The sequence below is a fragment of the Zophobas morio genome, unplaced genomic scaffold, assembly GCF_036711695.1.
Source record: "Zophobas morio isolate AGI-343-1 ecotype UQ-CSIRO unplaced genomic scaffold, CSIRO_AGI_Zmor_V1 ptg000012l, whole genome shotgun sequence".
NCBI lineage: Eukaryota > Metazoa > Arthropoda > Insecta > Coleoptera > Tenebrionidae > Zophobas > Zophobas morio.
Window position 1 is genome coordinate 21,288,072 of NW_026972117.1, and position 27,964 is coordinate 21,316,035.

Below are 27,964 nucleotides of genomic sequence, written 5' to 3' on the forward strand. Positions count from 1 at the left end.
TAAAAGCGATTCTCAATGAACCGAAAGCTGTTACTAATTACTAAATTTTAACCAAAATTAGCAGGTGGTGTTTCAATAAAAATGGCAAGGGTATTAATTTGTTCTATTATTTTAGTTTAACCCCAACCCCACAAAAAAGTTTGCAGTCGACGCCCATGTGCAGTGAATGTTTTGTGGGTGGTGTGATAACAGGCGGTAACGATAATTTATAAATTCAAAATCCACATGAATACAAACTAGAATATATTTGGAAACAGAAATAGAGAATTAAACAAACAAAGCTTAAAAGTTTAATATCTTCTTAAATATTCTTTTGATTGATTTTTTTGACAGATCGCGTTTTTTGACAACCCAAATGCAAACATGGGGGCGTGGCAATCGTGACATTCAAAACATAACCCTAAACTTTCGCCACAAAACCTCGAAAATGATACTCAGACGAAAAATACTACCACGAAACGTCTCTGACGCTTTAGTAACTCTGTTCACGTTGGTGATCATCCCCATTGTGTACTACTTCGAGCTGTTCGTGGTGCTACCTCACTACTACTCCCAGTGGAGCGCCGGGTACACGTTCCACTTTGTAACTGGAACCTTTATCCTGTTCAATGTCTGCTCAAATTACGTTGCAATCGTCGTCTGTGATACAAGCATTTATGGAAGGCTGCTACCTACAATTTTGGGGCCAAATTCAAGATTTTGTGCAGTTTGCGAGTGCATTGCGCCGCCCAGGTCATGGCACTGCCCCACGTGTAACGTATGTATTTTGAAGAGGGACCATCATTGTATGTTTACGAGCTGCTGTGTGGGACACCACAATCTTCGATACTTCATAAGTTTTGTGTTTTACATATTCATATCGACTGTGTATGCTTCATACTATAACTTGTTTTTTGCGTTTGAATTTGCTGAATTTGGTTCTTGGGAATCAATTATTAAACTAATATTTCCGTTAGCGTCTTTGTTTGTGAGTTATTCGCGACACCAAATGTACTTGTTTATAGTTTTAATTGTATTGATTGGAGGAGTGTTTACTGGTGTTTTGTTGTATTATCATTGTGATTTAATTTTGAGGGGGGTTGTGACTCATGACAGGCAACAGAAGTTGAGTCCTTATGATTATGGACGAAAGAATAATATTATTGAAGCTTTAGGGGAGAGATGGTATCTTGTGTGGGTGTCGCCATTCCTTGAAAGTAAATTGCCACGTGATGGAGTTAATTGGGATGTAAAACAATCACTTAAAGCTAAGTAGTACTTAGTAGAAACCTATAACGTATTGATTGTGTGTCCTACTAATAATGTGATAATTAAAGGTATTGCCAAATAAGGGTCCTTGTGCCGTCTAATAATTGACCAAAAGTAAGTAATTTTCAAAATGTCAATGTACACCCTCCCAGTTATAGTAAATTACGTGTAAATACATAGATGTTGTGATCAGGAATTAAACAATCCATAAAAAAGATGTATTTTATTATTATTAGTAAAAAAATCTACAAGCAGTGGCTAGCACCAATTTATTATTAGCACAAGAATCACTGTCAACTTGGTGACAAAATGTACCACTCTAGCTTAATTATTATTAAAAAAATCTTTATGAATGGCACTTACTGGTACAAATTGTTATATGAAAACATATCTATGTATAACATGCAGAAGGTAACCGTTACGTTTTATACTTTCACATGAAAATCACATTTGTTTCAATGACTGTTAATAAAATGTGTTCTTTTGTAAATCTCGATTTTTCTTTTTTAAAAAACTGCTTCTTCCTGTCCATTGTTCCTATTTGACGCAGATCTCATTTGTAAGATTTGAATTAAGTTTGCCTTTTCCCTCTCGAGTGCAGATATCCGTTCGCTCTTTTTGCTTACTTCCTGTAATACAAAGTAATGTAATTGTCCTTTTTCCTTTGTGAGAAAGACGAGTTAACTATACCTCCGTCAAAAGTCTGTTCTGTTGTTTGACTCGATCGGTCAAATCCTGGGTCTGGGGGTAATGATGAACGGCTAAATTCATGTGCAGGGGAAGCCCTCCGCGTTCCCAGCTGTCGGTGAGGGCGGCTAGATGGCGGTTCACTTCGTAAACTCGAGCCCTCTGAAGCTCCAACCTTTCTTGCTGGGCTTCTGACCAAGGTTCCTGGAACGTAGGTTTTTGTGAAAAACTCTAAATAATTTAATTTCTAGTCAAGCCTCTGGGTATTAATTTTTTGTCAGAACCGACTTTGTTTTGTATAAAGGTGTTTGTAATTTTATTTTGGAAATAATAATTCGGATGTTACATAAAAGTTTAATATGAAAAAAAGTTTTAAATAAGTTAGACATTTTTCTCTGAGTCGTAATTTGATAACACTATTTTTCTCATATGCGTAACGTTAAAAATACGAATAAATTTTAAACTAAAAAAATGTGGTGGAAATAACCAGACGAATTTTGTTTAGTGTTTTACAAATTACTCAATCTTACGTATTTATACCTATAGTTAAAAACTTTTGTAATCAGTTAAGTATTTTCAGATAAATCCCTATAATAAATGCAGGTAGTGGCTATAAGTCAGAATAACAAAAACTTAACGAAATTTTGACCATTATGTGGTGCGAGAAACCGCACTTGAAAAATAAGAAAATAATTCCAACAACGTAGACAATACATGAGTGGAGCGTTAGGAAACCCTTTGGTTGGCATTTTGTAAGATAGGCCACGCAAATTAAGGCTACATTTAATTTTATTTGTAATTTCACAAAAGGACAATGGCTTGAACTAAACTGAATCGCATTCGACGCCACTGTGCCCTCAACGAGCGAGTGTAATTTGTGTAGGACCAGTTAATTAACGATTCTTTAATCAGACGTGTTGTGAAACGTATTACTTTTGTTTTATTGTTTGTAACTTCACACTTCATGTTAAGATTTTTAACTGTTCATGGTTCTAATACAATTTAACTACAATAATGGAAATATTCATATAAAACACGTAACAAGAAATTTATTAATTTATAATTTATTGGATATTCACACTTCATAGCTCTTTACTCAAGATTTAACATAGTTCATTTATGGCATTTAAATTTGTCTTAAAGACTGATCCATTTTCAAAAAAAGAATTTTAAAATTGTAATTTGTTAAATTAGTATGTATCATCGTGGACTCGACGATGTAACCTGTGAACACATTTTTAATATGATCAATAATTTGAATTAACGCATAATTTAACATAATGTAAATTGTTTGTTATGTAAGATATTGTTACAGTCTGGAGTAATGCAGATTTGTTTGCATTGCAGATTCAGTAATTCATTTAATCATCAAAACTCCCCTCCCCGTTTTTTAGTAAACAATTACTAAGTGAACAAGCTGAAGCTCATCAGTCAATTGCAACAATATTAGTAAGGGGGATTTTATTACCAAGCCATCTTTCTAAATTTCGTTCCGAATTGGGGTACTCACTTCCTTGTGGAATGCGCTTGCCTGTCGGCCTGGTAGACCGCGCGGAAGTAGATGAAGCGGTCGGTTATAGTTATACAACATACCTTGCCCATCGAGGGTGCGTATGTCTGAAATCTAAGGAGAGCTCGATCGCCTTGATGAGAGCCATCGATCCAAAACCGCGATACTCCCGATACAGTCTTTGGTTCTCGTTTTTATTTAAATTTACGGCTACACCATTGTAATAAGTTGCGATTTCTTTTTTCTTTGCTTTGACCTCTGGAAAGGTTGTCTGCAGGTGGGAAATAAGTTCCTTTTGGCCTATTTCTATAGCTTTTCGCTTTACACAACTTAGGAAAACATGATTTGGGGCATTTTTCCAACCTTGAGGTTTCACCATTTTGTATTTAAACGCATTTCACCATAAATATTTATCTTTCGCGGTTTTCATAAATTTGTTTTCATGTATCATTTTAGCGGAATGTTTCGATTAACCCAATTAATAACTTTTCAATAAAAAATAGCAAGAAACAAGATGGAGACATCGTTTTTCAAGGTACTTATTCGACTCGAAAAATCAAAATGTTTTCATGTGCCAATAGGATTTCCTAGGGTTCGTTCTGAATGAATTTAAGTGTTGAACATAACACTAGTTCTTCAGAAAATACCATAATAAGTTTATCTAAATAAGTCAGGTCAGTGTCGGATTGAGGACACCGGGAAATTTACAAAGTGGGGCCCTGTGGTATTGTATACAGATGTTGTATGGATATTATTATTTTCAGTTTTGAAATAACTAAAAACAAAGCTAGTAAAAAATTGTGGAAGGTAGTTTTAACAGAAGTTCCCTCGCCCTTAAAGTATAGCCCGACAAATTCCGCTTTTTCAAAAACTATAAAATTAAATTCTGAGTTTTGTTTTGTGGTAACTATTAAATATGAAATATATTTAAAGCAAATAACTAACGGGAAAAATGTACACATTCTCAATTTCTCAATATATGCTTAAATTTGGTTGATTTTGTGTTTTCAACGCCGAAGAAAGGACTGATTGATTAATTCATACTCAGTTTTTTTCCCAAAAACATTAAAAAATTTGAAAAAATACGACAAAAATGTAAGATGATGGACAAATTTTGATTAACGATTTACCATTTGCTTGTAATTTTAAAACGTCTGCAATATTTCAGTACATTCATTTTTGCAATCTTAAAATTAAATTGTAAAATACAATGTCAAAAAGCTGTTAGTTTTCAGAGCAATCGGGTTTACAATTTCAAAGTTAAATTGTAAAATGTTATTTTTTCCCCAAAAATCTGGATGTCTAGAGTGAAAACTCGCCACGGATTCATGAATCACATGCAGGAGCATGCAATTCTATAAAATGAAGTATATGTAATATCAAAAAAAGGGGGGAAATTAGTAGTAAGTAAAATAGTACATTTCACCCCACATTTTGTTTTTTAATTTATTATAAGGTTCTTTATCATTTTTTTACGAAAAAAGGGCAGTTTTGGCGTTGAAATGTCAATTGTAATTTTCTGGAATCATGGTAAAAATCTTTAGAAATCCATAACTTAAAAAAAAAACTTAAAAATGGGGTGAAATGCATTAAAACAAAACTTCAACGTCAAAATGGCCTATTTGCTTAAAAAAATGATACAGTACCTTAAAATAGATGAAAAACAGGTAAAAAAAAATGCTTAAATAGATGAAAAAAAAAGTCGGTCAAACTGATTTCAGTTTCGAAATTTCATCTAAAACGTCCGATAAGCCAACCCTTAAACCCGAGTCATTCAGATGAGAATTGAATTTGAAATAACAAACAATGCTTTTGGAATCACCAAAATTTATATTTGGTAAATAATGCTAAATATACATGAAAGAACATTTGTTTGGCAAAATTGTAAAATAATGTCATTATTGTTTTAGAGGGGCATAAACGACAAAAAATTGATAACGATTTAGCATTCGGTTTTGTAGTTTCAAAGTTAAATTGCAAGATGTTGCAATTTTGATTTTTTTCTCCAAAAATCTGGATATCTAGAATAAAAATTCAACAGAGGTTCATAAACCACATGTGCAGAAGTATCATTTTATAAAATTTAAATAATATTGTTACGTTGAACGGGTGATTAAAAATCGGCGTGGGTTGAACTCAACAATTTTCTTAGTAAATTCACACAACGATTATTTGCAAAAATAATTCCGGCGCAACTTGTCTGGATTTTCTCGACACTCGCTGAACTCGACTTGATGACTGAATAATAATCGTTCCCGACGGTGGCCTCTATTTAAATTTATACGTTTCTCTCGATGGATCGAGAACGCCGCTTCGGGGTTTTTCTGGGTTGCCCATCGCGACTTCCGCTTCCAGGCTTTTCGTCAGCGAACGCCGCGCCGCCCGGCCGATGATGGGTCACCCATCACCCCCGCACCTACCAGAAGGTTCTCGACGGCCCATAAGCGTCGTACCGGGGCGGCGTATGGGTTTATTTCGTAACAATATTTACTACTATAAATTTTTAGATGATGTCAACAAATTGGTGACAGAGATGATTAACCAAATTTTGACTAGCGTTTTACCATCTACGCGATATTAGTAATACACATATAAAATTTGACAGTTGGTTCACTAGTTTCGAATATTATTTGCCTAATAAAATCCGGACAGACGCAGACACACAGATAGACAGACAGACAGACAGACGGACTGAAACGGGCGACCTATTGATTCGTACTGGGTTTACGCTCTGAAGGTAAAAAGACGCTCTTATTTGATATTTACATACATCGTTTTTATGCGTCTGTTGTATTTTTAGGAATCTTTATTGCATTTGTAATTGTAACATCCTGAATATGTGAAAAATGTAAATAATGGTATAAAAAAAAAAATTGAACTGTTGGGGCCACCGGAAAATTTCTCGGTGCCCTGGCGGCACAATCTGACACTGACTCAGGTATTATATGTACTTTTCAGTCATAAAGTGAACATCTGACTACAGAAATACTCTATAAAGCGCAGACAAAAGTGTCAAAAGAGAATGACACAAGTGAGAGATAATGACGTATAAGTTATGAAGTTAATTTAAATTTTTACAACAATGAATTGCTAAAGTCACGTTTGTATATAGCTTGTAAATCTTGTAATATACGAATCTCCTGAAAGTTTTGACAATAACTGAAATTAATAGCAGTGGTCTATGTGTCTGCCCTTCATCAGATGTTGAAAATGCCTTAGATTGCTACCTAAACTCGTATTTAACAGAATATTATACTGTAATATACAGGTGTCCCAGGTAAAACTACGCAGCCTTATATCTTGAAAACTGATAAGAGATATTGAAGTTCTGTAAACGCCATTGCTTTTAATTTGAAGGGGTAAGTTTAATTCAGTACACTGTATATAGGCTATTGTTTTAGTTTGCAATTACGCAATTATGGTTACCATGATATTAAAACGCTTGGATGTTTATTTAATTTTCAGTCGAAAAATATAAAATTTATGAATATAAAAAAATTTAAACTGTATAAAATACTGAATGGAAAACTTCTTACTAGTTTGCGACTTGTTGCGCTCAACAGAGAATAACGTATTAAAGAGGCACAAATATTATTAATTATACTTTCTTGATCTTCTAAATCACGTAAAATGCGCCAAATTTTGTATGTATCGCCACAAAATTGATTATAAGGACGATAATCTGGGTTGCCGTCCCAATTTTCATCATAAATATTTTTCAAAATTAAAAGATTGAACCATTTCGGATAGGCTACAATATTTCTATAGTAGTACAAGATTTTTGACGCTAACATTTATAACAATAGCGATTTAATTGTGTCTAGAAATCTGCTTCCAAGGTAATATATGTCTGCTAGATATATATGCATCAAAATCCGTTAAAAAATATACATTGCAATTTAAAAACGTCATATTTGCAGTGTACTCTTCAAACTAAAATCAATGGCGTTTACAAAGTTCCAATATTTCTATACGTTCTCAAGATATAAGGCCATGGAATTTTATGTCGAACATTCTGCATTTACGATGAAGACAGTTATAAATTTTTATTCTTTTTGAAGCGGAAGTTGTGAATTTCTGCACGTTTAAGAAATTTTATTTAGCGATGAAGATGTGAAAAGAAAAAATTCAAAATTCCACGCCTTTTGACAAAATAAAAAAAGGGAAATTCGTTTTATAATAAATTTTTCAAAGGTCATCTCTTTAAAATTTACATTGCTTCCGTTATTGGTCAGACTGTGTTTGACAACTGCCCACCATAAGGTGCTCAAATTATTTTACCTCTAGTTGAACATTTATTCCCAACGGAATAATGGAGTCTACAGAAATGCGACTTAAAAAATTGGTCTAAAGAGTTTAGACAGTACTTCCCTCGCTGTCGGAAACTTGACGACTGCATGCCTATTATGTTTTTTTTTCTCATTACATTTTTGTAGTGGGAATTTAAAAAAAAATTGTGATGACGTCATCAACATTTTTGCAAGGACACGTATATCAGTTGGGATAGATGTAGTGTAATACTAAGAATAAAATTATTGTGTTCCCAAATTTTCGGGAAAATGAATTGGGTCGTTTTGAATATTGATTTCTTATAATCAATAAAATAACGAAACAATTTACTCACGTATACGGCGCCGGTGTGTAATATCTAGAGAGCGGATTTCTGTCGGGCTAGGCAAGGCCAAACTCGGTACGGCTCGCACGGGATGCGAATTCATTGCCGTTGCGGACTGCACTTCGTTTATTTGAGATTAGAATAACGTTGTTTCGTTGCACTCTGCTGTTAATTCCCGTTCTCATTTACATGGCCGTTTGATTAATAAATCGTTAATTATATTTATGGAATCCAGCACGTCCCCCCCCTATAATCGTGACGTAGCCCGACAGAAATCCGCTGTGTAGTAATATGAGGGGCAACTGAAAATCGTTTATGTATAAACATTCTTAATTTAAGATGACAAGCGTAACAGCATACGTGAGAGCCAAACAGAGAAACTGTAAACAAAACGACCATCGGTTTTATTGCTTCGACTTCCGCTTATTATATAAAACATTGCGTTTTATTTTAATTCTTGACGGTGAAATTCACAATTGGTTGATTATAAACATGTCTATTTCGCATTCGCGGAACCAAGTGACCGCATAAAACAAATGCAGGTCTGTAATGTTAAAGTCGATGTAAATAAGCGTGCTACTCTTATGTTTCAACCGAGTTTTTCCTTTAACAAATTTTGTGTCTACCAAATTGGGTTGGTTGGGGTGTAATACTAATAATAAGTGTTGCCTTTAATTTAATCAATAAAATAAATTGACTTCATTAATTTTTTTGAACCACCTCTTAAGAAAATCTAAAAAATATGAATGGAATGATAAATCACAAGTACAAACTCATCATATTTTTTGCATTTTAGATAGGATTTATTCAGCAAAATTTAAGGGTGACGTCATCAATTTTTTTAGGATGGATGAACAAATACATTTTGAACAAAAGTTTACCATGCTTATAATAACTTTAAAATATTCCCAAGATTTCAAAGCATTCGGTTTTGTAATTCCTGATTAAATCGATAAAATAAATTCACGCCTTCATTAATTTTTTTGAGTCACCCTGCATATGCAAATCCAAAAATATGAATGGAATGATAAATCACAAGTACAGACTCATCATATTTTGTACATTTTAGATACGATTTATTCGGCAAACTTTTGAGCTGACGTCATCAGTTTTTTGTAGAAGATAACCAAATATATTTTGACTAAAAATTTATTATGCTCTTTATAACCTTAAAACATCTGCAAGATTTCAAAGCATTCGGTTTTGTAGTTCCTGATTAAATCAATAAAATAAATTTACGCATTCATTAATTTTTTTGAGTCACCCTGTATATGCAAATCGAAAAAATTTGAATGGAATGATAAATCACAAGAAGAGACTCACCATATTTTGTACATTTTAGATAGGATTTATTCAGCAAAATTTTGTGGTGACATCATAAATTTTTTAGGGGGAACGACCAAATACGTTTTGATCAAAAATTTACCATGCTTATGATAATTTTAAAATATCTTCAAGATTTCGAAGCATTCGGTTTTGTAGTTCCTGAGTAAATCAGTAAAATAAATTTACGCTTTCATTTATTTTCTTGAATCACCCTGTATATGCAAATCCAAAAAATGTGAATGGAGTGATAGATCACAAGTACAGACTGATCATATTTTGTACATTTTAGATATGATTTATTCGGCAAATTTTCGAGCTGACGTCATCAAGTTTTTGGAGGGGATAAGCAAATATATTTTGACTAAACATTTATTATGCTCTTTATAACCTTAAAGCATCTGCAAGATGTCAGAGCATTCCGTTTTGTAGTTCCTGATTAAATCAATAAAATATATTTACGCATTCATTAATTTTTTTGAGTCACTCTGTATATGCAAATCCAAAAAATATGAATGGAGTGATAAATGACAAGTACAGGCTCATCATATTTTGTACATTTTAGATATGATTTATTCGGCAAACTTTCGAGCTGACGTCATCAAGTTTTTGGAGGGAATAAGCAAATATATTTTGACTAAACATTTATTATGCTCTTTATGACCTTAAAACATCTGCAAGATTTCAGAGCATTCGGTTTTGTAGTTCCTGATTAAATCAATAAAATATATTTACGCATTCATTATTTTTTTTTGAGTCACCCTGTATATGCAAATCCAAAAAATATGAATGGAGTGATAGATCACAAGTACAGACTCATCATATTTTGTACATTTTAGATATGATTTATTCCACAAACTTTTGAGCTGACGTCATCAAGTTTTTGGAGGGGATAAGCAAATATTTTTTGACTAAAGATTTATGATGCTCTTTATAGCCTTAAAACATCTGCAACATTTCAAAGCATTCTGGTTAGCAGATTAAAAATTAAATTTCAAAATATTGTTTTATAATTTTGATTTTTTTTCCAAAAATCTGGACGTTTCGGGTGAAAAGTCGATTCAGAGTTGTAAACTACATGTGTAGGACTATGTTATTTTATACAATTGAAAACCCATTTACTATGTACAATTTTGAAGTGACGTCATCGCATTAGTGATGGGGATGATTAAACAAATTTTGGTTAGCGTTTTACCATCTACATGATATTCTTAATATAAGTACAAAATTTCACAACAATCGGTCGAGTACTTTCGGAGATTATCTGTCTACTAAAAATCCGGGACGGCAGACGGACAGACGGACGGACAGACGGACGGACAGACGGACAGACAGACGGAAATGGGAGACCTATTTCTTCGTCTTCTAGGGGTCATGAAAGATCGAGAAAACGTAAAAGTAGAGAGTCGGCCGACGGACTCGATTACAATACTTCCTTTGCTTACGCTCGGGAAGTAAAAAGAAGAACAATTTTTCGCTGCAAGTAACATTCCGAATTTGTTATTAAATTAGAAATAAATGTTAAAATTTCGAATTAATCTGTTCAGTCTTCTCCGTATCAGCTGTGTTTAATTCCCCGAATTTCTGGGTTTCTCCTTATGGCAAAACCAAATGGATTCACTTATTTTTTCATTTATCAAAATTTTGGCCATCGTTTTTGACATAATTATTTTTCTATAAAATGGAATTGAAGCAGTATCCGAATGACGTCACAGGTATGTCACATCATCTAATACATGTACGTACTTCTTCCATTTCCAACTATCATTCATTATTCATTTTAACCAGATTATTTAAATGTCAGTCACTGTGAATAGTTTTGTACTTTTCAACAACTTTCTAGACGTTTAAAAATAATAATAACAATAATAAACAATTTTGCAGTTTGATAGGGGTCCAAAATTTTAGTCTGTCGGTTTTCTGGATTTATTTTAGGAATACAGGGTGCACTTTCGTGTATCCATTTCTCAACTTTATTTTCCATGCTTCGTTAAGTTTCAAGAACGTATTACATTGCAGCAAAGGTTTATACAAGGTGATTATAATAAAAAGTACCTACATTACTTAGTTTTGGAAAATCTGTCACTGCATTTTTAATAAGAATTCGCCTTTTTATTGAGATAAAAAATATCAAATCTATTATTTCATCTGAATTATGGTTGCATATCTATCAGACAGTAAGAACACCGAAAAATATTAAGAAAATTTAAGTTACGACTGACATTTATAACAGGCGACGAGTAGTCATGAATTATCATAACGAGGCGGCAAAATTCACGAAATTTTAAAGCCAACTTGATGTACGAACTTTTATAACTACTTTTGTAAGAAAGTGTTACATCCGTTTTTGCAGAAAATCTCCGTAATTAAAAATGTCATTTTATGAAGCTACTGTAAAATTTACTTTTTCAATGGCAGATTGGTGTGACAATAATTTTCAGACTCTAACTGTTAATAAAGTTGGCGATACTTAAAATATAAAAATCTACAAACATCATCCATCTACGACCGAGATTCATAACAATAAAGTCACTGAAAAGAGAGAACACTCGCGATTTAACCTAAATTCGAGTGACGATTGATGCTGAACATAAAAAAATATGTACTATTGTAAACGACTCTTTTGTGTTCGTGTCCTGGTTTAGAGCAATAAAACTGAAACAACCGGCTGAAGTTCGTATCGTTGTTAGCTAGTGTCATTTTCCTACTGCTAAAAATATGGGTTTATAATAGACATCATGTACCAATGTAGTACACATTATTCTTGCAGCTGCGAGTAAAAAAAATATCTACTTTGTATATGCTCACTGACACAAATGTAGATAATACAATTTTGCATGAAAATCAAATGTGAAACGAGTTGACTTTGAACAAGAATGTCATTGGTCGGAAGGTCAAATATTTTAACTGTTGGAGTTTTGCAACGTTCTAGATATTATTGTTACGTGTTTACAACGCTTAGAAATTTCCATCACAATGTGTATTATGGTGCATGAATTGCCAATAAAACTAAAACTATAGAGGTCAAGCGCCCACCAGTGATGTTATACTATATTATATCTACAAAAAAGAAATTGCCCACGGCTCCGAAATGAACGTTGCTTTACGAATATTTGAATTTTCAACCAGAAATTGGATTTATTGGTCCGTAACGACCCATCACCATCCTGTCGTTCTCGTCCATCAATTTCAGTAAACAGCGTCGTGTGTACTTCCTCTAATTAAAATTTCATAGCGAAAAGTTCGCGGTTTAATGACATCGTCGATTTTAATGAAAACGTTATTAACTGACAATAATTGAGATGGAATAAGCCATCGGATAACTTTTAGATGCGTCATCTTGCTAAATCATGAAATTAATCTTTTATATTTGCCGATCGATACTCAATTTTCGTAACCATTTTAATTTCGAAAGCAGCGTGAGTTTAACTATTTAAATTGCCAAGATTGATAGTGGATTTTAAGATGACGCAACGTCTAACCGAAAAGAATCTCATCAAATATTCAGATGCACGCGGAAATTCTCATATTTAATATAATGGTGAGAATCTCGCATTGAACTAGGTTAGTAGCGTTGAAAAGTTCACATCGAACACTTGTATCTTGAGTGTTTTACATAACGAATATAGGTCACTGCAGTGAAACTTGAACAGAAAAAAGACGAGTCAATCTTACTCGGAGATAACTTTTTTCGTACAAGTAATTTGTAAACACTTATCTTATACTGCTCATTTTTTTCGAAACACAGATGTTTAAATTTTCACATTGTCTGAAAACGCGGCACTATTCATACTTGGCTAAAACGAAATTCTATTCTTTAGGTGTCTTAATAAAATTTTTGAGAAGTTTTGTAGTTTTTGGCATAAACTGCATTTGTTACACCGTAAAATTTGATTATATAAATTTAACTCGTACAATATAAATAAAAATAGGCTGCTTTAATCACAGGTAAAGAAGCGCTACTTAGCAAAATGTTGAGATGACGGCATCAGTTGTTTGGAGGGGATGAATAAATACATTTTTGTTAAAGTTTTACTGTCTTGCGAAAACTATAGAACCACACTTTGATATTTTCGAAAAAGTATCTGTCAACAGAACAAAATTCGTAGACACAATTTTTGGTGGTACTAAGATCCCTTTTTCGCTGGCTCAACAGAGTAATAAGTATTAAAGTGAAAGGATTTGCTTTGGGACAACAAATTCTGCCGCTTGTTTGCCAAATGTGAAATAATAATTAGTTGATGTTTACCGTTGACATGATTCATACGACACACCTTTACAACAAAAAATGTATTGCAATGTAACTGTTTGCCGCATATGCAGAATGACTTCAGGTTTTGGTGAAGAAATGTACGTACTATTCAAACCTAATCTAATAAAGTAGCCAACAGATGCACGATAGACATGAAAGAGACTTCCATTTCTGTATTCTATGAGCCATGAAATGCGAAGAAGGCAACGCATGAAATTAAATGTTTGTTAAAATTAACTCCACTGCAATACTTCCCCTAGCTATTATTACTGTGGAGGTAAAAAGAGATTCAAACATAAAACAGAAATTTTTACGAGGTGGTTTGTTACGATTATTATTTAAGTAACTTGCTAGAAGTATTAATTTTCCTTAGAACAAAATTGTATACCAAAATCTCCAAAACTACCGAACTGATTGTTGTCAAATTTTAAATATATGTTTGGAATGTCATGCAGATGGTAAAACGATAACTACTTAAATTTATCAAATCATCCCTAACAACAACTTTATAACATCATGTCAACAATTTGCTTGGTAAATACTATTTAAAATTTATAAAAACACATACTCTTGCACTGTGATTTATAAATCCGCCCTGATTTTTAAACACAATTACTTTACAAAAATATTCTTCAGAGGGGAGGGAAGTTCTGTTAAATAACATAAGACCAATTTTTACTAGTAAAGATTAGTAGTAACTAATCTTTACTACCGGGGAACAGTAGTTTATTAATGAATGTACGGACACTAAAATCTAGAAACATTTATTAAGAGAAGTCCTCACGTTTGGCGTTTATGGATTATCAATACATTTTCAGAATATAATAAGTCCGTAATTAAAAAACTTATGTTATCAAAGTTTTAAATATAACATGTCCACATCTTTCACTACATAACGCGGGGACATAAAAAAAAAGGTTTACTATCACCTTTTTTTTTATTTAATGAAATTTTTACATCATATTTTTAGAAATCAAAATGTTAATTAATAATGGAAATTTTGGAACGCGGTTTTCACCAGTGTTTTCAGTTTATACAACTATATAAATTTAATGGAAAATCATTGTCAACTTTTTTGTCGGAGATGAGATTGTGTCGAAGAATCTTCTACTCTGTCACATCTCTCATATCTCATTCCCGACACAAAAAGTCGACAATGTTTTCCATGAGATTTATAGAGTTTCATGAATTGAAAGCAGCGGTGAAAACTGCGTTCTAAAACCGTTTCATTTGTATCTCATAAACTTTTATAGTTAATGACACTTTCGTTACTATGAGATAGGACATGAGTTTTTACTTCCCAATTAAAAGTAATGAAATCGAGTCCATCGGGCGACTGGTTACTTTCATGTTTTCTCGACGTTTCAAAACACTTGAAGTACTAAAAAAGTGTTCCCTCGTTTTCGTCTGTCTGTCTGTCTGTCAATTTTGATTAGACAGACAATCGGCGAAACTACCGGACCGATTGTTGTCGAATTATACTTATATGTAGTCGTATGTTGGGAATATTGTGTAGATGGTAAGACCATAACCAACGTTGATGACGTCCTCTTCAAAATTTACGATAGTATAAAACTTATTTAAATTTTATAAAATAAGATACTCCACACTTGCAGTTACTGAATTTGTGTTGAGTTTTTTCAAAAACATTAACATTTTTGAAAAAAAAATAAAATTGTGTAAAAATATCTTGCAATTTAACTTTGAAACAGTAAAACCGCATACTCTAAGCATCTAAAAGATGTACAATATTTTTAGAATTAGTTATACAAAGGTGACTCTAAAAAAATAGTGAATGAGGCAATTTATTTTATTAATCAAATCAAGAATAGTTCACCTCGTTTTCTCGAAAATTTGAGTATACAGGACCTATCCTTGATAAAGTGTTGATGTCAGAAAAATTTTGTTATGAAAAAACGTATTTAAAACATATGCATAGCATGCTTCTTTACCTGTACTTTAATAGCCTACACATATCTTTATTTTAACTTCTAGGGGTTATCAAAAAAATATATATATATACTTAATAATATTTTGCAATATGACTTCAAAAACTACAAAACCGAAAGCTCTGAAGTTTTTCAAACATTTTAAGGTTATCGTAAGCATGGTAAACAAAACTTTTAGTTAGTTGACGTCATTTTACAATTTTGTCGAATAAAAGTTCTTTAAATTTTATAGGATAACATACTAGATGTTAGGAAAAAACAAAAACAACACTTCACAATTTAGCTCTGGAATTGCAAAATCGATGTTCTTCGTTCTGAAACTCTACAATGGTTGTAAGATTATAAGAAGCATAATAAGTTGTTAATCATAATTTATTCGTTTATGGCTTTCCCAAAAAATGATGACGTCAGCTCCTACTCCGTGTTGAGCTTTTATCTTAGGCATACATGATTTTTGGAAAAAAAAATTACAATTTAACTTTCAAATTACAAAACTGAATACTGTGAAATCTTGAATCATTTTAATTAAAATTTGTCTTTTTATGCCCCTCCTTGAAAATGATTACTCCATCCTACAATTTTGCCGAATAAATCTTCTTTAAATTTATGAGTATTTACTCTAGACATCAAGTTTTTTTGGAAAAAAAACGATTCTGCTTAATTTATTAGTTATTCCGAAACAAAAATCGCAAAATCAAATTTTACAAATTTTTCAAAAAAGCCGGATTTGTTCAAGAGCGAAATAACTTTTGACCAATTTTTTAGATTGACGATTGTGATTATTAAAAAATAATTACTTGCGTTTCCTTATCAGAATTTTTATCATTTCTCTCAGATACGGAAAATTAATTTTTAAAGGAATTGTGAAAACATGTAAACATCAATACAATTTACTTAGTCGTACACTATTGCATATTTGAGATTCCTATAAAAACATTTTATTTCCCGAGCCCAAGGTAAGAAAGTATTGTAATCGAATCCATCGGACGATTTACTACTTTCATGTTTTCTCGACATTTCATGCCCCTAGACTACGAAAAAAGTGGTCCCCATTTCCGCCTGTCTGACGTCTGTGTCTCCGAAACCACTGGACCGATTGATGTATATATATTAGGAATATCATATAGATGCTTTTAAACTCTAACCAAAATTTGGCTAATCATCCCCACCAACAATTAACATTATCTACTTTGTCTAAAATAATATACTCCTGTACTAGTGGTTTACGAATCTGCTTTGATTTTGTTTATTACTATTATACCTAATTATTTATTGTTTAATCCGTCTTGTTCTTTAGACACATTATACGGACAATGCGTAGTTTTCCAGGTGAGAAATCCGGGGTTCCAATGCTCAGTGCCCGCGGCCGCAACTTTTTTTTCTCAAATCAAGAACGGTTCACCCCATTGTCTCAGAATGTAAAAATACAGTAATGTCACTCACGTCTATAATATATACCTACTAATAATAAAATAAAATATTCAACCCGTTTTACCCCATTGTAGCTTAATTGAATACATAAGTTCTCTCCTCCATTTTGAGAAGAGAAAATCAATCAAATTTCATTTTACTTTAACGCAGATGCTTGTTATCGAAACGTGCTAAAAGCAAAATTTTTTGGAATTATAAATATAAGCAGTCGAAGTTAAGCGTGCACTGAGAAATTGATAATACATTTTTCCAGTTGGTTAACTGCGTTGAATATAATTTCCTATATTGGAATTTGCGTCCCCGTGGCGCACGGTCTGCGGAGGTGTAAAACTGTATAATTTTTCGAAAAAGCGGAATTTGTTAGGGTGTACTTCAAAGGCGAGGGAGGTTCTGTGGAAATAACCTTCGACCAAGTAGTGTAAGAATTGTTGATAACATTAATTAATAATTAATTACACTACTTAAATCTATACAAATTTTAACTAAATATACATACCTATGAAGTTAAAATTTACAGTATTTCATAAGGTTTCGGCGTTCGTTATTTTACCTCTGTATACATATATTAATCTGGACTTGCTTTGTATGCTATTCGTTATAACTACAAAAGCAACAGTAACAATACACGAACTGAACAAAATAACCCTGCGCAAAACAGTTGAAAGAATTCATTTTTCTTTTAATAGGTATTATTTACGTAATATCGTCAGATGTTACTACAAAGGTGAATGTTCTTTTGAAAATTTTAATGATAGTGAGATTGGTCAGACAGGTGTGACAAACAGGTGACATCAAAGCTGGGATCATGTTTGCATGTGTTTAGTGCGTATGCAAATGTATGTAAATTAATTAAATACATGGTTATGATAAAGTAATGCACAAAATTCACAAAAAGCGCAGCATTTGTTTTTTAAAAAAAAAAATGCAAAAACATGTCATCGAATAATTAATTCATTTCCCAAAAAAAAATATTAAATTTAAAGCAATTTCGACCAATTGAAACATATGGTATGTTGCTTGAAAGAATATTAGATATATTTTAACTTTATAACATAAAAAATACTCACCACATGCCCCATACGTCCTAAATACTTCATCTTCTCCTGCACAGCCGCCACTTGCTTCAAATACCACTCTCTGGCCTTCTCCACCGCATTCAACCCTTGCATCAACACGTCCTTTTCCTGCTCAATCTGCTTCATCCTCTTCAACATATTATAATCTATCCCATTCTGCAACGTATGCCTCCTCGGCTCTCTTCTCTTCACGTTGGGTTTCTTCTGATAAATCCCCCCCGCGACTGGCACGTTCATGTCATTTTGGGCCGGTTTTCCGTCCCCCAGACTCCTCCCCGTCCTCAACAACCCTCCGTACTGTGGCTGCTGCTGCCTTTTATCCGTTTTGTTTTCCTGGTCGTTCATCATCAACCCCATCTGCCAGTTTTGCAGAGCTGTTCTAATTTCAGCTCTATCCATGTTGCCTCCACGGTCCATGCCGATGGCGGTCCTTGGGGGTTTGGGAGGACCGTACAAGGGTTTGTTGATGTTCGGTACGGTTTTTTCGGGTTGGGTGGCGTCTTTTCTTTCGGGAAGAAGTTGTGGCATGCTGATGGTTCGTTGGTTGTTGGGTCTTATGGCGGCTGTGTTCCAGTTTTGTTTGGGTGGGTCGATGTCTAGAAGAGGAGCGGATGGCGGGCGGTTGGTGGGTGGATCTGATGTTCCTGAATGTAACAAAGAGAATTTTAAACCATTAACAGTAAAATGAATACCACTTCATGTTTAAATAATTAAAGCTGGCAGAGGTGTTTCAAACGTGATTATGAAAATAGTACTAATTTAAGTTATATACCGGGTGGTTTATACAAGTCTGAGGCCGGTTTATAGATAGCTAATTAAATATTTAATTGTCGATTAATTTATCAGAGGGTTAAAATGTGAAATATGAGCCCGTAATTCATTGTTTCTCATGTTGGCTTGGCAGACTTCTAACCGTATAATCGACACTTCAAAAAACACGCACAATTATTTAACGTATATCGCACATCCAGCGACACACAAAAAAGAAACAAAATAACTGAAAATTATCTTTAATAATAATTAATAATTTCATTCTGAATTGTAGTTATATAATAAAGTAGTGAAATGGTCAACAATTAAAGTTACCTATATGGTAGGTAGGTATGTAACATTTTCACTAATCTGTTAGAGAGGCAAACTTTTACTATTATCAGTAGTATGACGTGTGCATAAAGGTAAATATTTTAAGAGATCGATATTCCTTGACCGATTGTATATGACACACTTATATGGGAGTACAAGATACTGTGAAGGCGGTAATTTTATTGTCTGCAAAGCAGCGGCAGGAGTGTGACTAATGTTAAATCACATAGCTGTCCTGATTTTGCAGATGGGATTTATAATGATTCAGACGAAATCATTCACTGATGAAAAGTCAATTTAGTAACTGCAATATTCATGTCACTTTTTAAGCTAGATCATATCATATTTATCTAGATAAGGTACATGTAATTAGGTAATTACACAAAATAAGCTTTCTCTCTCACTTGGTGGGATTCTTCAGGTATGTATCCAAAGTATACCTCGTTTATTTTCATAAGCGGACGTTTTACTAATTTAAATTTAAGAAATAATAATTTACACCTTGAACAGCATTTACATTTTCGTGTATAATTTTGTATGCTCAACGAAGTAAAGAACTTGTAACTATATATAGGTTTGAATAGAAAACAAGATACAAAATTAGAAACCCGAAAAGCATTTTTTTTCAAGATGATTTGATTAACTATAGATTTCATTTTGTAAAAATATTACAGAAAATTTACCATTGTGTTGACGGGTTTTAACAATTATACCGGGTGTCTGGAAAATGGCGGATTAACTCTTCGCTACGTCCTTAACAATCAACTGGTAAGTCTGGTAAAAATAGTAAAAAATTTACTCTCATTTTGGTGGAGTTATAATGATTCTGAAATTCGTTCTTTTGGTACATTAATTTAACAACTAAACAACGCATTCATTATCACAATAACTAGTAATCAAACTTTTAGTTCATATTTCTCTCGCCCATGACTATGTTTAATTCCCATTTAAGTTAGAATGTACAAAGATATAGTTGTGTTCTTTTTGTAATACTTAATTTGATAAAATTCCATTTGACAACAATGTTTGGCCGATATAAAGCGAAGGTACAAATCAGCAAAAATCGAGTAAGCAGTTAAAAATGTTTGACGTACCAAAAATTGTCAAAGTTTTAAAAACCCTACGTTTAAAATTTTCGCAGTTAATTTTAGATCCCCATGTGTTTTATTTTCGGATCAATTTAAAGGATGTACTTGAAAAAATCTTTTGAGCTTTTAGTGTTTTCTTTTTTATGAAAAAGTCGTGAGTGCCACAGTGTTTTTTTTAATTAGTGAGACTCTTGAATATCCATGGTGTATTATTTTGGGAACCCATGGATTTTTTTGTAAATTATTTAAAACAATTTTAAGGGATATTGGTGTTCTATTTTTGGAAAATTTAAAATAATCTTGAGGTTCTAGATATTCCACCTTGGAAAGAATTCGAAAATGCTTTGGAGCCTCTAGTGTCTTTTCTTATAATAATTTCATTAAATTTCTTAGAGGATGCGTCATTTGCTAAAGTCAGTCTTATCTTAGAGAGTGTGTCATTTGCCAAAATCGGTCTTATTTTGGCAGGTACTAGCCCCACCCACCAGCCCTCTATTTTCTTAGCGGATATGTCATTTGCCAAAATCGATCTTATTTTACCAGGTACTAATTCCGCCCAACCGCCTTCTATTTTCTTAGAAGGACCTCATTATCCAAAATCAGTACTAGTACAGGCTAAGTTAAAACTGATATTGCCAAATGGCATACATTCGAAGAAAATAAGGGGTGGGTGGGCGGGGCCAATACTTGCCAAGATAAGACTAATTTTGCCAAATGATATACTCTCTACCCTTCATGTTCTTAGAGGGTATGTCATTTGACAAAATCAGTCTTATCTTAGCAGGTACTAGCCCCGCCCACCCACCCTCTCTTTTCTTTGAGGATATCTCATTTGCCAAAATCAGTCTTACCTTGGTAGTTACTAGCCCCGCCCACCCACCCTCTCTTTTCCTAGAGGGTATGTCATTGCCAAAATTGTTTTTATCTTGGCAAGTACTGATGACCAACTTTTACAAAAAATGATCAAAATTTGGAAACATTACCAGCGTACCTACTTATATACACCGGGCAGGAACTTCTCTAGTGTTTAGTTGGTTATGCTTTGATGGATTTTTCTTTTGTTGTTTTTGTTTTTGTTTATAATTTATAAATGTCTTGTAAATGTTTTTTTGGTTTATTTATTAATGAAAAATAACAGCTTGTTTTATTAATAATAATGCACAACGATTAATGACTATTGTCTTTGCCATTTCTATTGAAACACCACCTGTTGATTTTTCTTAAAATTTAGCAATTGGTAACAGCTTTCGGTTGATTGGCAATGGCTTTTAGTTAGAAAATTGTCTGAATATGAACGTTGCCAAATTTACGATTAACAAGTGGTGTTTCAATAGAAATGACAAATACTATACTAGTTGTTAGGTGTGTGCAGTGTTGCCAATTTTACTTTTATAAAATTACGGTTTTTTCCTAATCTACATCATAAAGAATTTTTTGATTATTTTTTTGGGACTCCCGAAACCCCTGTACATAACGTACTGAAGAGTTAATCCGCCATTTTTCAGACACCCGGTATAGACTGTTTTATTAATGCAGTAATTCAAGTCCCAATTATTATTTACAGAAAAAATGTGTCTTAAATACAATGGATAATTTAAATCTGAAATGTTTACAATACGATTTCAGTAACCGTGAAAAAATATTCCCACATGAAATATATGTGTGTTCTAAAAATTTTGTATCACGTGCTGATTAATTATTTTCTGTTTTACATAAAACCGGTGGTGGCGTTGTGCGGCGGCACTTATTATGTTAATGCAATTTTACAAGCGGTTATTAAAGCTAACTTGCTCTTATAAGTTATAAGTAAGTAGACTGTACTTTGTAGGTCCCCTAGAAAAATCTTTAAAACTTAAAATATCAACGTGAAGAACGAAAACCTCAAAATACAAAAAATAAATATACTTTTTGTAAAATTTTAATACCTACAATAAAATAAAATAAAAACTTTAGTTGGAGATACTTTCATTTTTTTTTAAATGCTGTCATTGTTTAAACTATGTAAGACTATAAATATTTAAAAAACAACTCGTATTTACAATAAACCCATCCTATTAAAGTCGTCCAAATTCTCTAAGGTTATATGACTGTTGTAATATTAGGATATTGTGAAGTCGACAATGGAACGGTTAATAAGGCAAACTCACAATCGTAAATCTTTTGGACTGTACCTGCTCCCGTCTGTCATCCATTTCAGAGGCGAATTCAAAAGAATGCGTCACTCTTCCAAAATACTCAATTATTGGGACACAGAACAGTGTATTATCATTTCATTTTACTATGTTTGTGTTTGAAATCGGTACGTTTCATTTGTAAATAAATAAAATCTTAACTGTCTTGGAAAATTTAATTACCTGAAGACCCATTTTAGATAAATAAGTGAACTATTTTCTGTTATAGTTTTACAAAAAAAAAAAAAAAAATATAGTAGTATAGTAATAGGGGGATTATTATTTCCCATTATTAGGGTTACGTTTATAATCGTATGTAAATTTAGACCAATAATTATTTGGTAAAAATTAGCTTAAATTTAGGTCATTTATAAAATATAATTTTGTGAATTTTATTTTTTTATGATAACATTTATAAGTTAAAGTAAAGATGAAGTGTGCTACAAGTGGGTTTTTCATTGCAAAATTTTGTGATCAACATGTTTGCAAGGACACATATGTCAAGTTGAATAGGTGCAGTGTAATAATAGCAGTAATATTCTATACTCAAATTATCGGGAAAATGTCGATCTCAATCAATAAATTTTACATCCTAATTTATTTTTTTTATTCACAGTGTGTAAGTAATTCTAAAAAATACGAAAATGTTGATAAACCATAGGTATCGGCTGATATATTTCGCATATTTTAGGTAGAATTTATTCGGCAAAATTTTGAGTAGCTACGACTCCAATTCGTCGAATCTGGGCACGAGAGAGACTGGCATCATCGAAAAGCTGCTGGTAATTTTTTTACATATTTTTGTCAAATTTTATTTTCTTACTAAACCAAGTTTTTGCCTCCAACGCACAATTTTTAAAAACGGAAGGTTTGACATTAATAAATTTACTTTATTTATTTATTATCATACCACTTTTATTTTACAAACAATTGGGTCCTTCACACTGAACACAAAACTTTTTATTAGTTCACAATCTGTCTCCCTGGAGGAGTTATCACGTGTTAAAAAGAGGCACAAATATGCCTAATCCATTTTTTTTTAAATCTATATATCACGCAAATGTTGCAAATACACCAAATATTTTATGTATTACCACAAAATGAAATCTAAAGGCTTTAAATCTGGGCTGCGAGTTGGCCACCGAGCACCCGACTCAGTTTTGCTTTTCAATTAAAAAATTGGTCATATATTATTTCGACAGAACTTTTCTTGCCCCTGAAGTACAATCCAACAAAATTTGCTTTTTTGAAAAATGATAAAATTTTGCGATTTTTTTGATGACGTCTATAAATTAAAAAAAATATGAATGCATTAATAAATCACAAGAATAGACTCAAAATGTTTTGCACATTTTAGATGGGATGTATCGGGAAAAAAATATCTGTGATACAATTTCGATTTTTTTTCTAAACATTGATTATTGTAAAAATTTAACAAGGATTCATAAACTAGAAGTGGAAAAGCATTAACTAAAAATTAATTCATTTTAAGTCCAGTCAGTTTTTTCGGAAATTATAAAAAAAATAATAATAAGCATGCATGTCTTGAAATGAAAAATCAAATTTTCATATAATAATTACGAATTTTGAGTTAACAAAATGAAGATTTTAGAATAACAAATCAAAATTTCGAGAGAACAAAGTCGAAATTTTAGTACAAAATGTGCAAATTTCAAGAGCACAAGCGGGTCGAAATGTCGGGATAGTGATTGAAAAAGATGCACGAAATATATAAAGAAAAGTTCTGACCAATGAACTTGTAATTTATAAAAATTCTGAGGAAATATAATTCTACTAAAAAAATTAATATTTTGAAATAGCAAAACGGAATCTGGTCATAATTTTTACTTAATTAACGTAAAACTTCAACATTAGTAAGTTGACATTAGAAATACTCATAAAAATTGGAAAAAAAGTAAATACAATTTTAGTTAGTTTTAGGTTTTCCAAATATTCGGTCTCTAATTCGGAATTTTTAAAAATTTGAAAAATGTCCATATTTCATTTGGCGATTCTGGAAAAGTGGTAGGAACTTCTAAAGAACTTAAGCCAATCACGACTTCTAGAGTTCGGAATCTACAAAGAAATCCCTTTAGGTAATTTTCGAAAATAGTCAAAAGTGGTTGAAAATTTCATTAGGGTAACTCGAGATTTTGGAAATGTTACCTAAAAATCCACAAAAAATTCTGGGATAGAATTCTCAACGTAGTAATTCTAAATATATAGCGTGCTTGAGATCTGAGAGCAAGATTTTCAAAATACTCGGTCCCAAATGCGAAATTTCAAAAATTCTAAAAAAATACATTTTTCATTTAGTGATTCTGTAAAAGTGGTAGGAGTTTTTAAAGAACTGGAAACGAAAATAACTTCTAGAAATCGGAATCTACAAAAAAACCTTTGAGTAATTTTCAAAAATCGTCAAAAAATTATCTAAAATTTCATAGGACAGGAGTATTGAAAAATAGAGATTCTGGAAAAATTGACAAAAAATTCACAAACATTTCTAGGATGTAGGTCTCGATCTGCTAATTCTAATAGTATAGCGTGTAGTTTGTGGTTTCGAACTAAGATTTTAAAAATATTTGGTCTCTTTCTAATTTTGCAAACATTCTAAAATTTTCCATATTTTATTTGGTGATTGTGGAAAAGTAACAGGAATTTCTAATGAAATGAAATCGAAAATGACTTCTAGATGTCAGAATTTACAAAAAAATCCCTTTGGACAAATTCATAATGGGGGAATATAGAAATAAAAAGTTAAAATTTTGGAATAACCAAATCGAAATTGTAGAATGAGATCTTCATTAATCAAATATAATACTAAAAAAATAAGTCAAAATTACAAAGTAGTAAATCGAAAGACGTCATCGATTTTTTTGAAGGGGATAAACGGCTAAACTTTGTTTCACGATTTACATGCCTGGGATGACCTTAAAATGTTTGCAGTATTTGAGAGCAATCGCTTTGTAATTTCAAAGTTAAATTGCACAAAGTTCTTAAAAAATTTTGATTTTTTTTTTCAAGAATCTGGATATCTAGAGTAAAAACTCAACGCGGATTCATAAATCACCAGTGTAGGAGTATGTTATTTTATAAAATTTAAAGAACATTTACTATTGTAAATTTTGGAGATGACGTCATCCCATTGCTGATGGGGATGATCAGACAAATTTTGATTACCGTTTTACCATCTACACAATATTCCTAATGTACCTACATCCAAAATTTTACAACAATCGGTAGTTTTGTCTAATCAAAATTGACAGACGACATTTATAACCTTTTCGAGGCATCCTGTATAAACAGTTCTAAAAAATAAAGGAACATGCAAGTGACATTTATTTAATAATTTCAAACTTTTGACGTGACGTAATCAAGTTTTTGGACAGGATGAACATTGGATAAAACTTAGTTTGTACCTATTTTAGCAATAAAGATATATTTACTCAAAATAAATACATGTAAAACAATCAGTTGTTTCGGAAATTATCTGGCTAATAAAGTCGCCGACAGATGCACAGAAACGAGGGACCTACTTTCCCTGTTCTAGGTCCTACAAGACAATGGCTTGCGCTACGGAAAAAAATAACGTTCATAATGTTGCAAATAAAAGACGTCGAACATTAATAATTTGTCTGTTCCACAATTGCCGTAACAAGTTATTAACATTTTTAAATTATCGACGTTATGCTTGTAAACATTTTATGACAATTTCTTCGCAACGGCAATTAATTTTAATAAACGAATTTCACATGATCATGATCATGTAAATTTATGAAAAGTATAACAACATAAAAATATAATGTTGTACCAATGGCTTAAATGGGTTTTTAAATAATGATCCGAAAGGCAACTTTATAAATTGAAAATGTAGCGATAGATTTCTGTACTGAGAAAACACTACCCATGTAAGAAAAAAAATTGGTAAAACTTTTTTCAGGCATTTTTGTTTTAAATTTGGTATAAATTATTGCCGCCATATCCGAAACTCTGACAGTTAATGAAGTATGCCGTCGTTACAGTTATAGATATAATTATTCAACATAATGGAGAATAACCCTTTGTCTTTATTTTTGATTATAATGTTTTGAAGTTTATTATTGAATTTATCACTAACCTGTATTACTTACTATTAAAATAATAATGTCTTAAAGAGAAAGAAAGAAAACGAAAGAGTTGTCAAAAAAAAAATTGAAAGTTCATCTTCGAAACATAATTCAGACAAAATATGCGAAAACTTTTTATGTTATTTAAAGTCTTTAGACTTTATAGACATATCAAAATTAAGGAGCAAACTTAGATATGGCTGTGATACAAATAAGGATGAGCATGGGACAGTTAAAGATAAAAATAAAATATTTTGGACTATGTAGCAAAAATTGAACTTGTCGCGAAGACTGAAAAAAACCTGATTATAGAAGACAGTTAGGATGCTAGCGAATTAAACCAGTGAGGAACATATAAAAAATGAAATATTAAAAAATAGTATTGCAATTTTTGAAAAGCCACTAAGCATTAAACTCAGAAAAACAAAAACTAATATTTATTAACGATTTAAAAACCACTGTTGCTAAAGTTTAAAGACCCAATTTTCCCCCATCACTCACGACCGTCAATTTATTACCTCGTTTCAGATTGTTGTCATTTCGCCGCTCCACTTGATTCCTCAAAAGACAAATCTTCAAGCCAGCACAGAACCTCTCAAAAGTCAGCATCCCGTTGGGCGGCGTTACCTTGCGTAGGCTTTCCAGTACTCCTTTCGGCAAGCCTTTGGAACCGTCATCTTGCCATCTGTTTTCGATGTCCGAGAAGTTCACCAATCCCGACCTTTTATCGTCCATGATATCAAAAAGAGTCCGCATCGCGCTGACGAACTGTTTGGGGAGGCCGTCAAGGGTTGACGACTGCAAAGGTGACGACATGTCGCGTGTTGTTTACACTTTTTCTGTTAGCTTTTCGAATTGACGGACGGTACCGTGCTCGTTTGTCCGTTCGGTACTACTCGACTGGCTGCCAGTTTGGTACGGAGATTGAGAGATAGTACCTGAGGTTGGTCACTCTCTCGCCGAACCGAAGAGAGGCGAGACGTGGATGGAGCAGGTACGTAACCGCAGGTAACTGTTGTTGAAGAGAGTGTGCTGACCTTGTGGTAGTCCAGTACTGGATGCGATGGCGGTAAAATTGGGTTTGAATTGCGGGTAATGTCGCGGTGGTACGACATAGAGTTGACATGGATCTGACTAGGATGAGTGTGATTAAGAGGATGGGAATGTAGGTCGCAGGTTAATCGCTTCCAGTGGGTGAAGATGTAGGTGATGGGGAAAAGGAAGATAATCGAAAAAACTAAGAATTTGTGGAAAGAAAATAAATACGTGCGATTTGATTTGTAAGACAAAGACGTAGGCGTTACACAGAGAGCATAAAGTACTTACTTTGTTTTAATGACGTCAAACTTTTGCACGGTAGTTTGAAGCAGGTTGTTTTGAAATGTGGTTGATATCGTCCAAAGTCTGAAAACCACATTTATAAGA

The 27,964-nt window shown here is 32.6% G+C and overlaps 2 protein-coding genes across 2 annotated transcripts; one reads left to right on the forward strand and one right to left on the reverse strand.

The window, feature by feature from the left end:
- Window positions 1-279: 279 nt before the first annotated feature.
- Window positions 280-1,465, forward strand: LOC135127999 (probable palmitoyltransferase ZDHHC24). The gene has a single exon (XM_064054770.1). The coding sequence runs from the start codon at window positions 356-358 to the stop codon at window positions 1,253-1,255; it is 900 nt and encodes a 299-aa protein (XP_063910840.1). The 5' UTR covers window positions 280-355; the 3' UTR covers window positions 1,256-1,465.
- LOC135127998 (suppressor APC domain-containing protein 2) lies at window positions 1,457-27,764 on the reverse strand. The gene is made up of 4 exons (XM_064054769.1): window positions 27,058-27,764; window positions 18,083-18,735; window positions 1,939-2,139; window positions 1,457-1,877 (listed from the first exon to the last, which is right to left on the reverse strand). Exons 1-4 carry the CDS (start codon window positions 27,353-27,355, stop codon window positions 1,755-1,757), a joined length of 1,275 nt encoding a protein of 424 aa, XP_063910839.1. The 5' UTR covers window positions 27,356-27,764; the 3' UTR covers window positions 1,457-1,754.
- Between the last annotated feature and the right edge of the window lie 200 nt (window positions 27,765-27,964).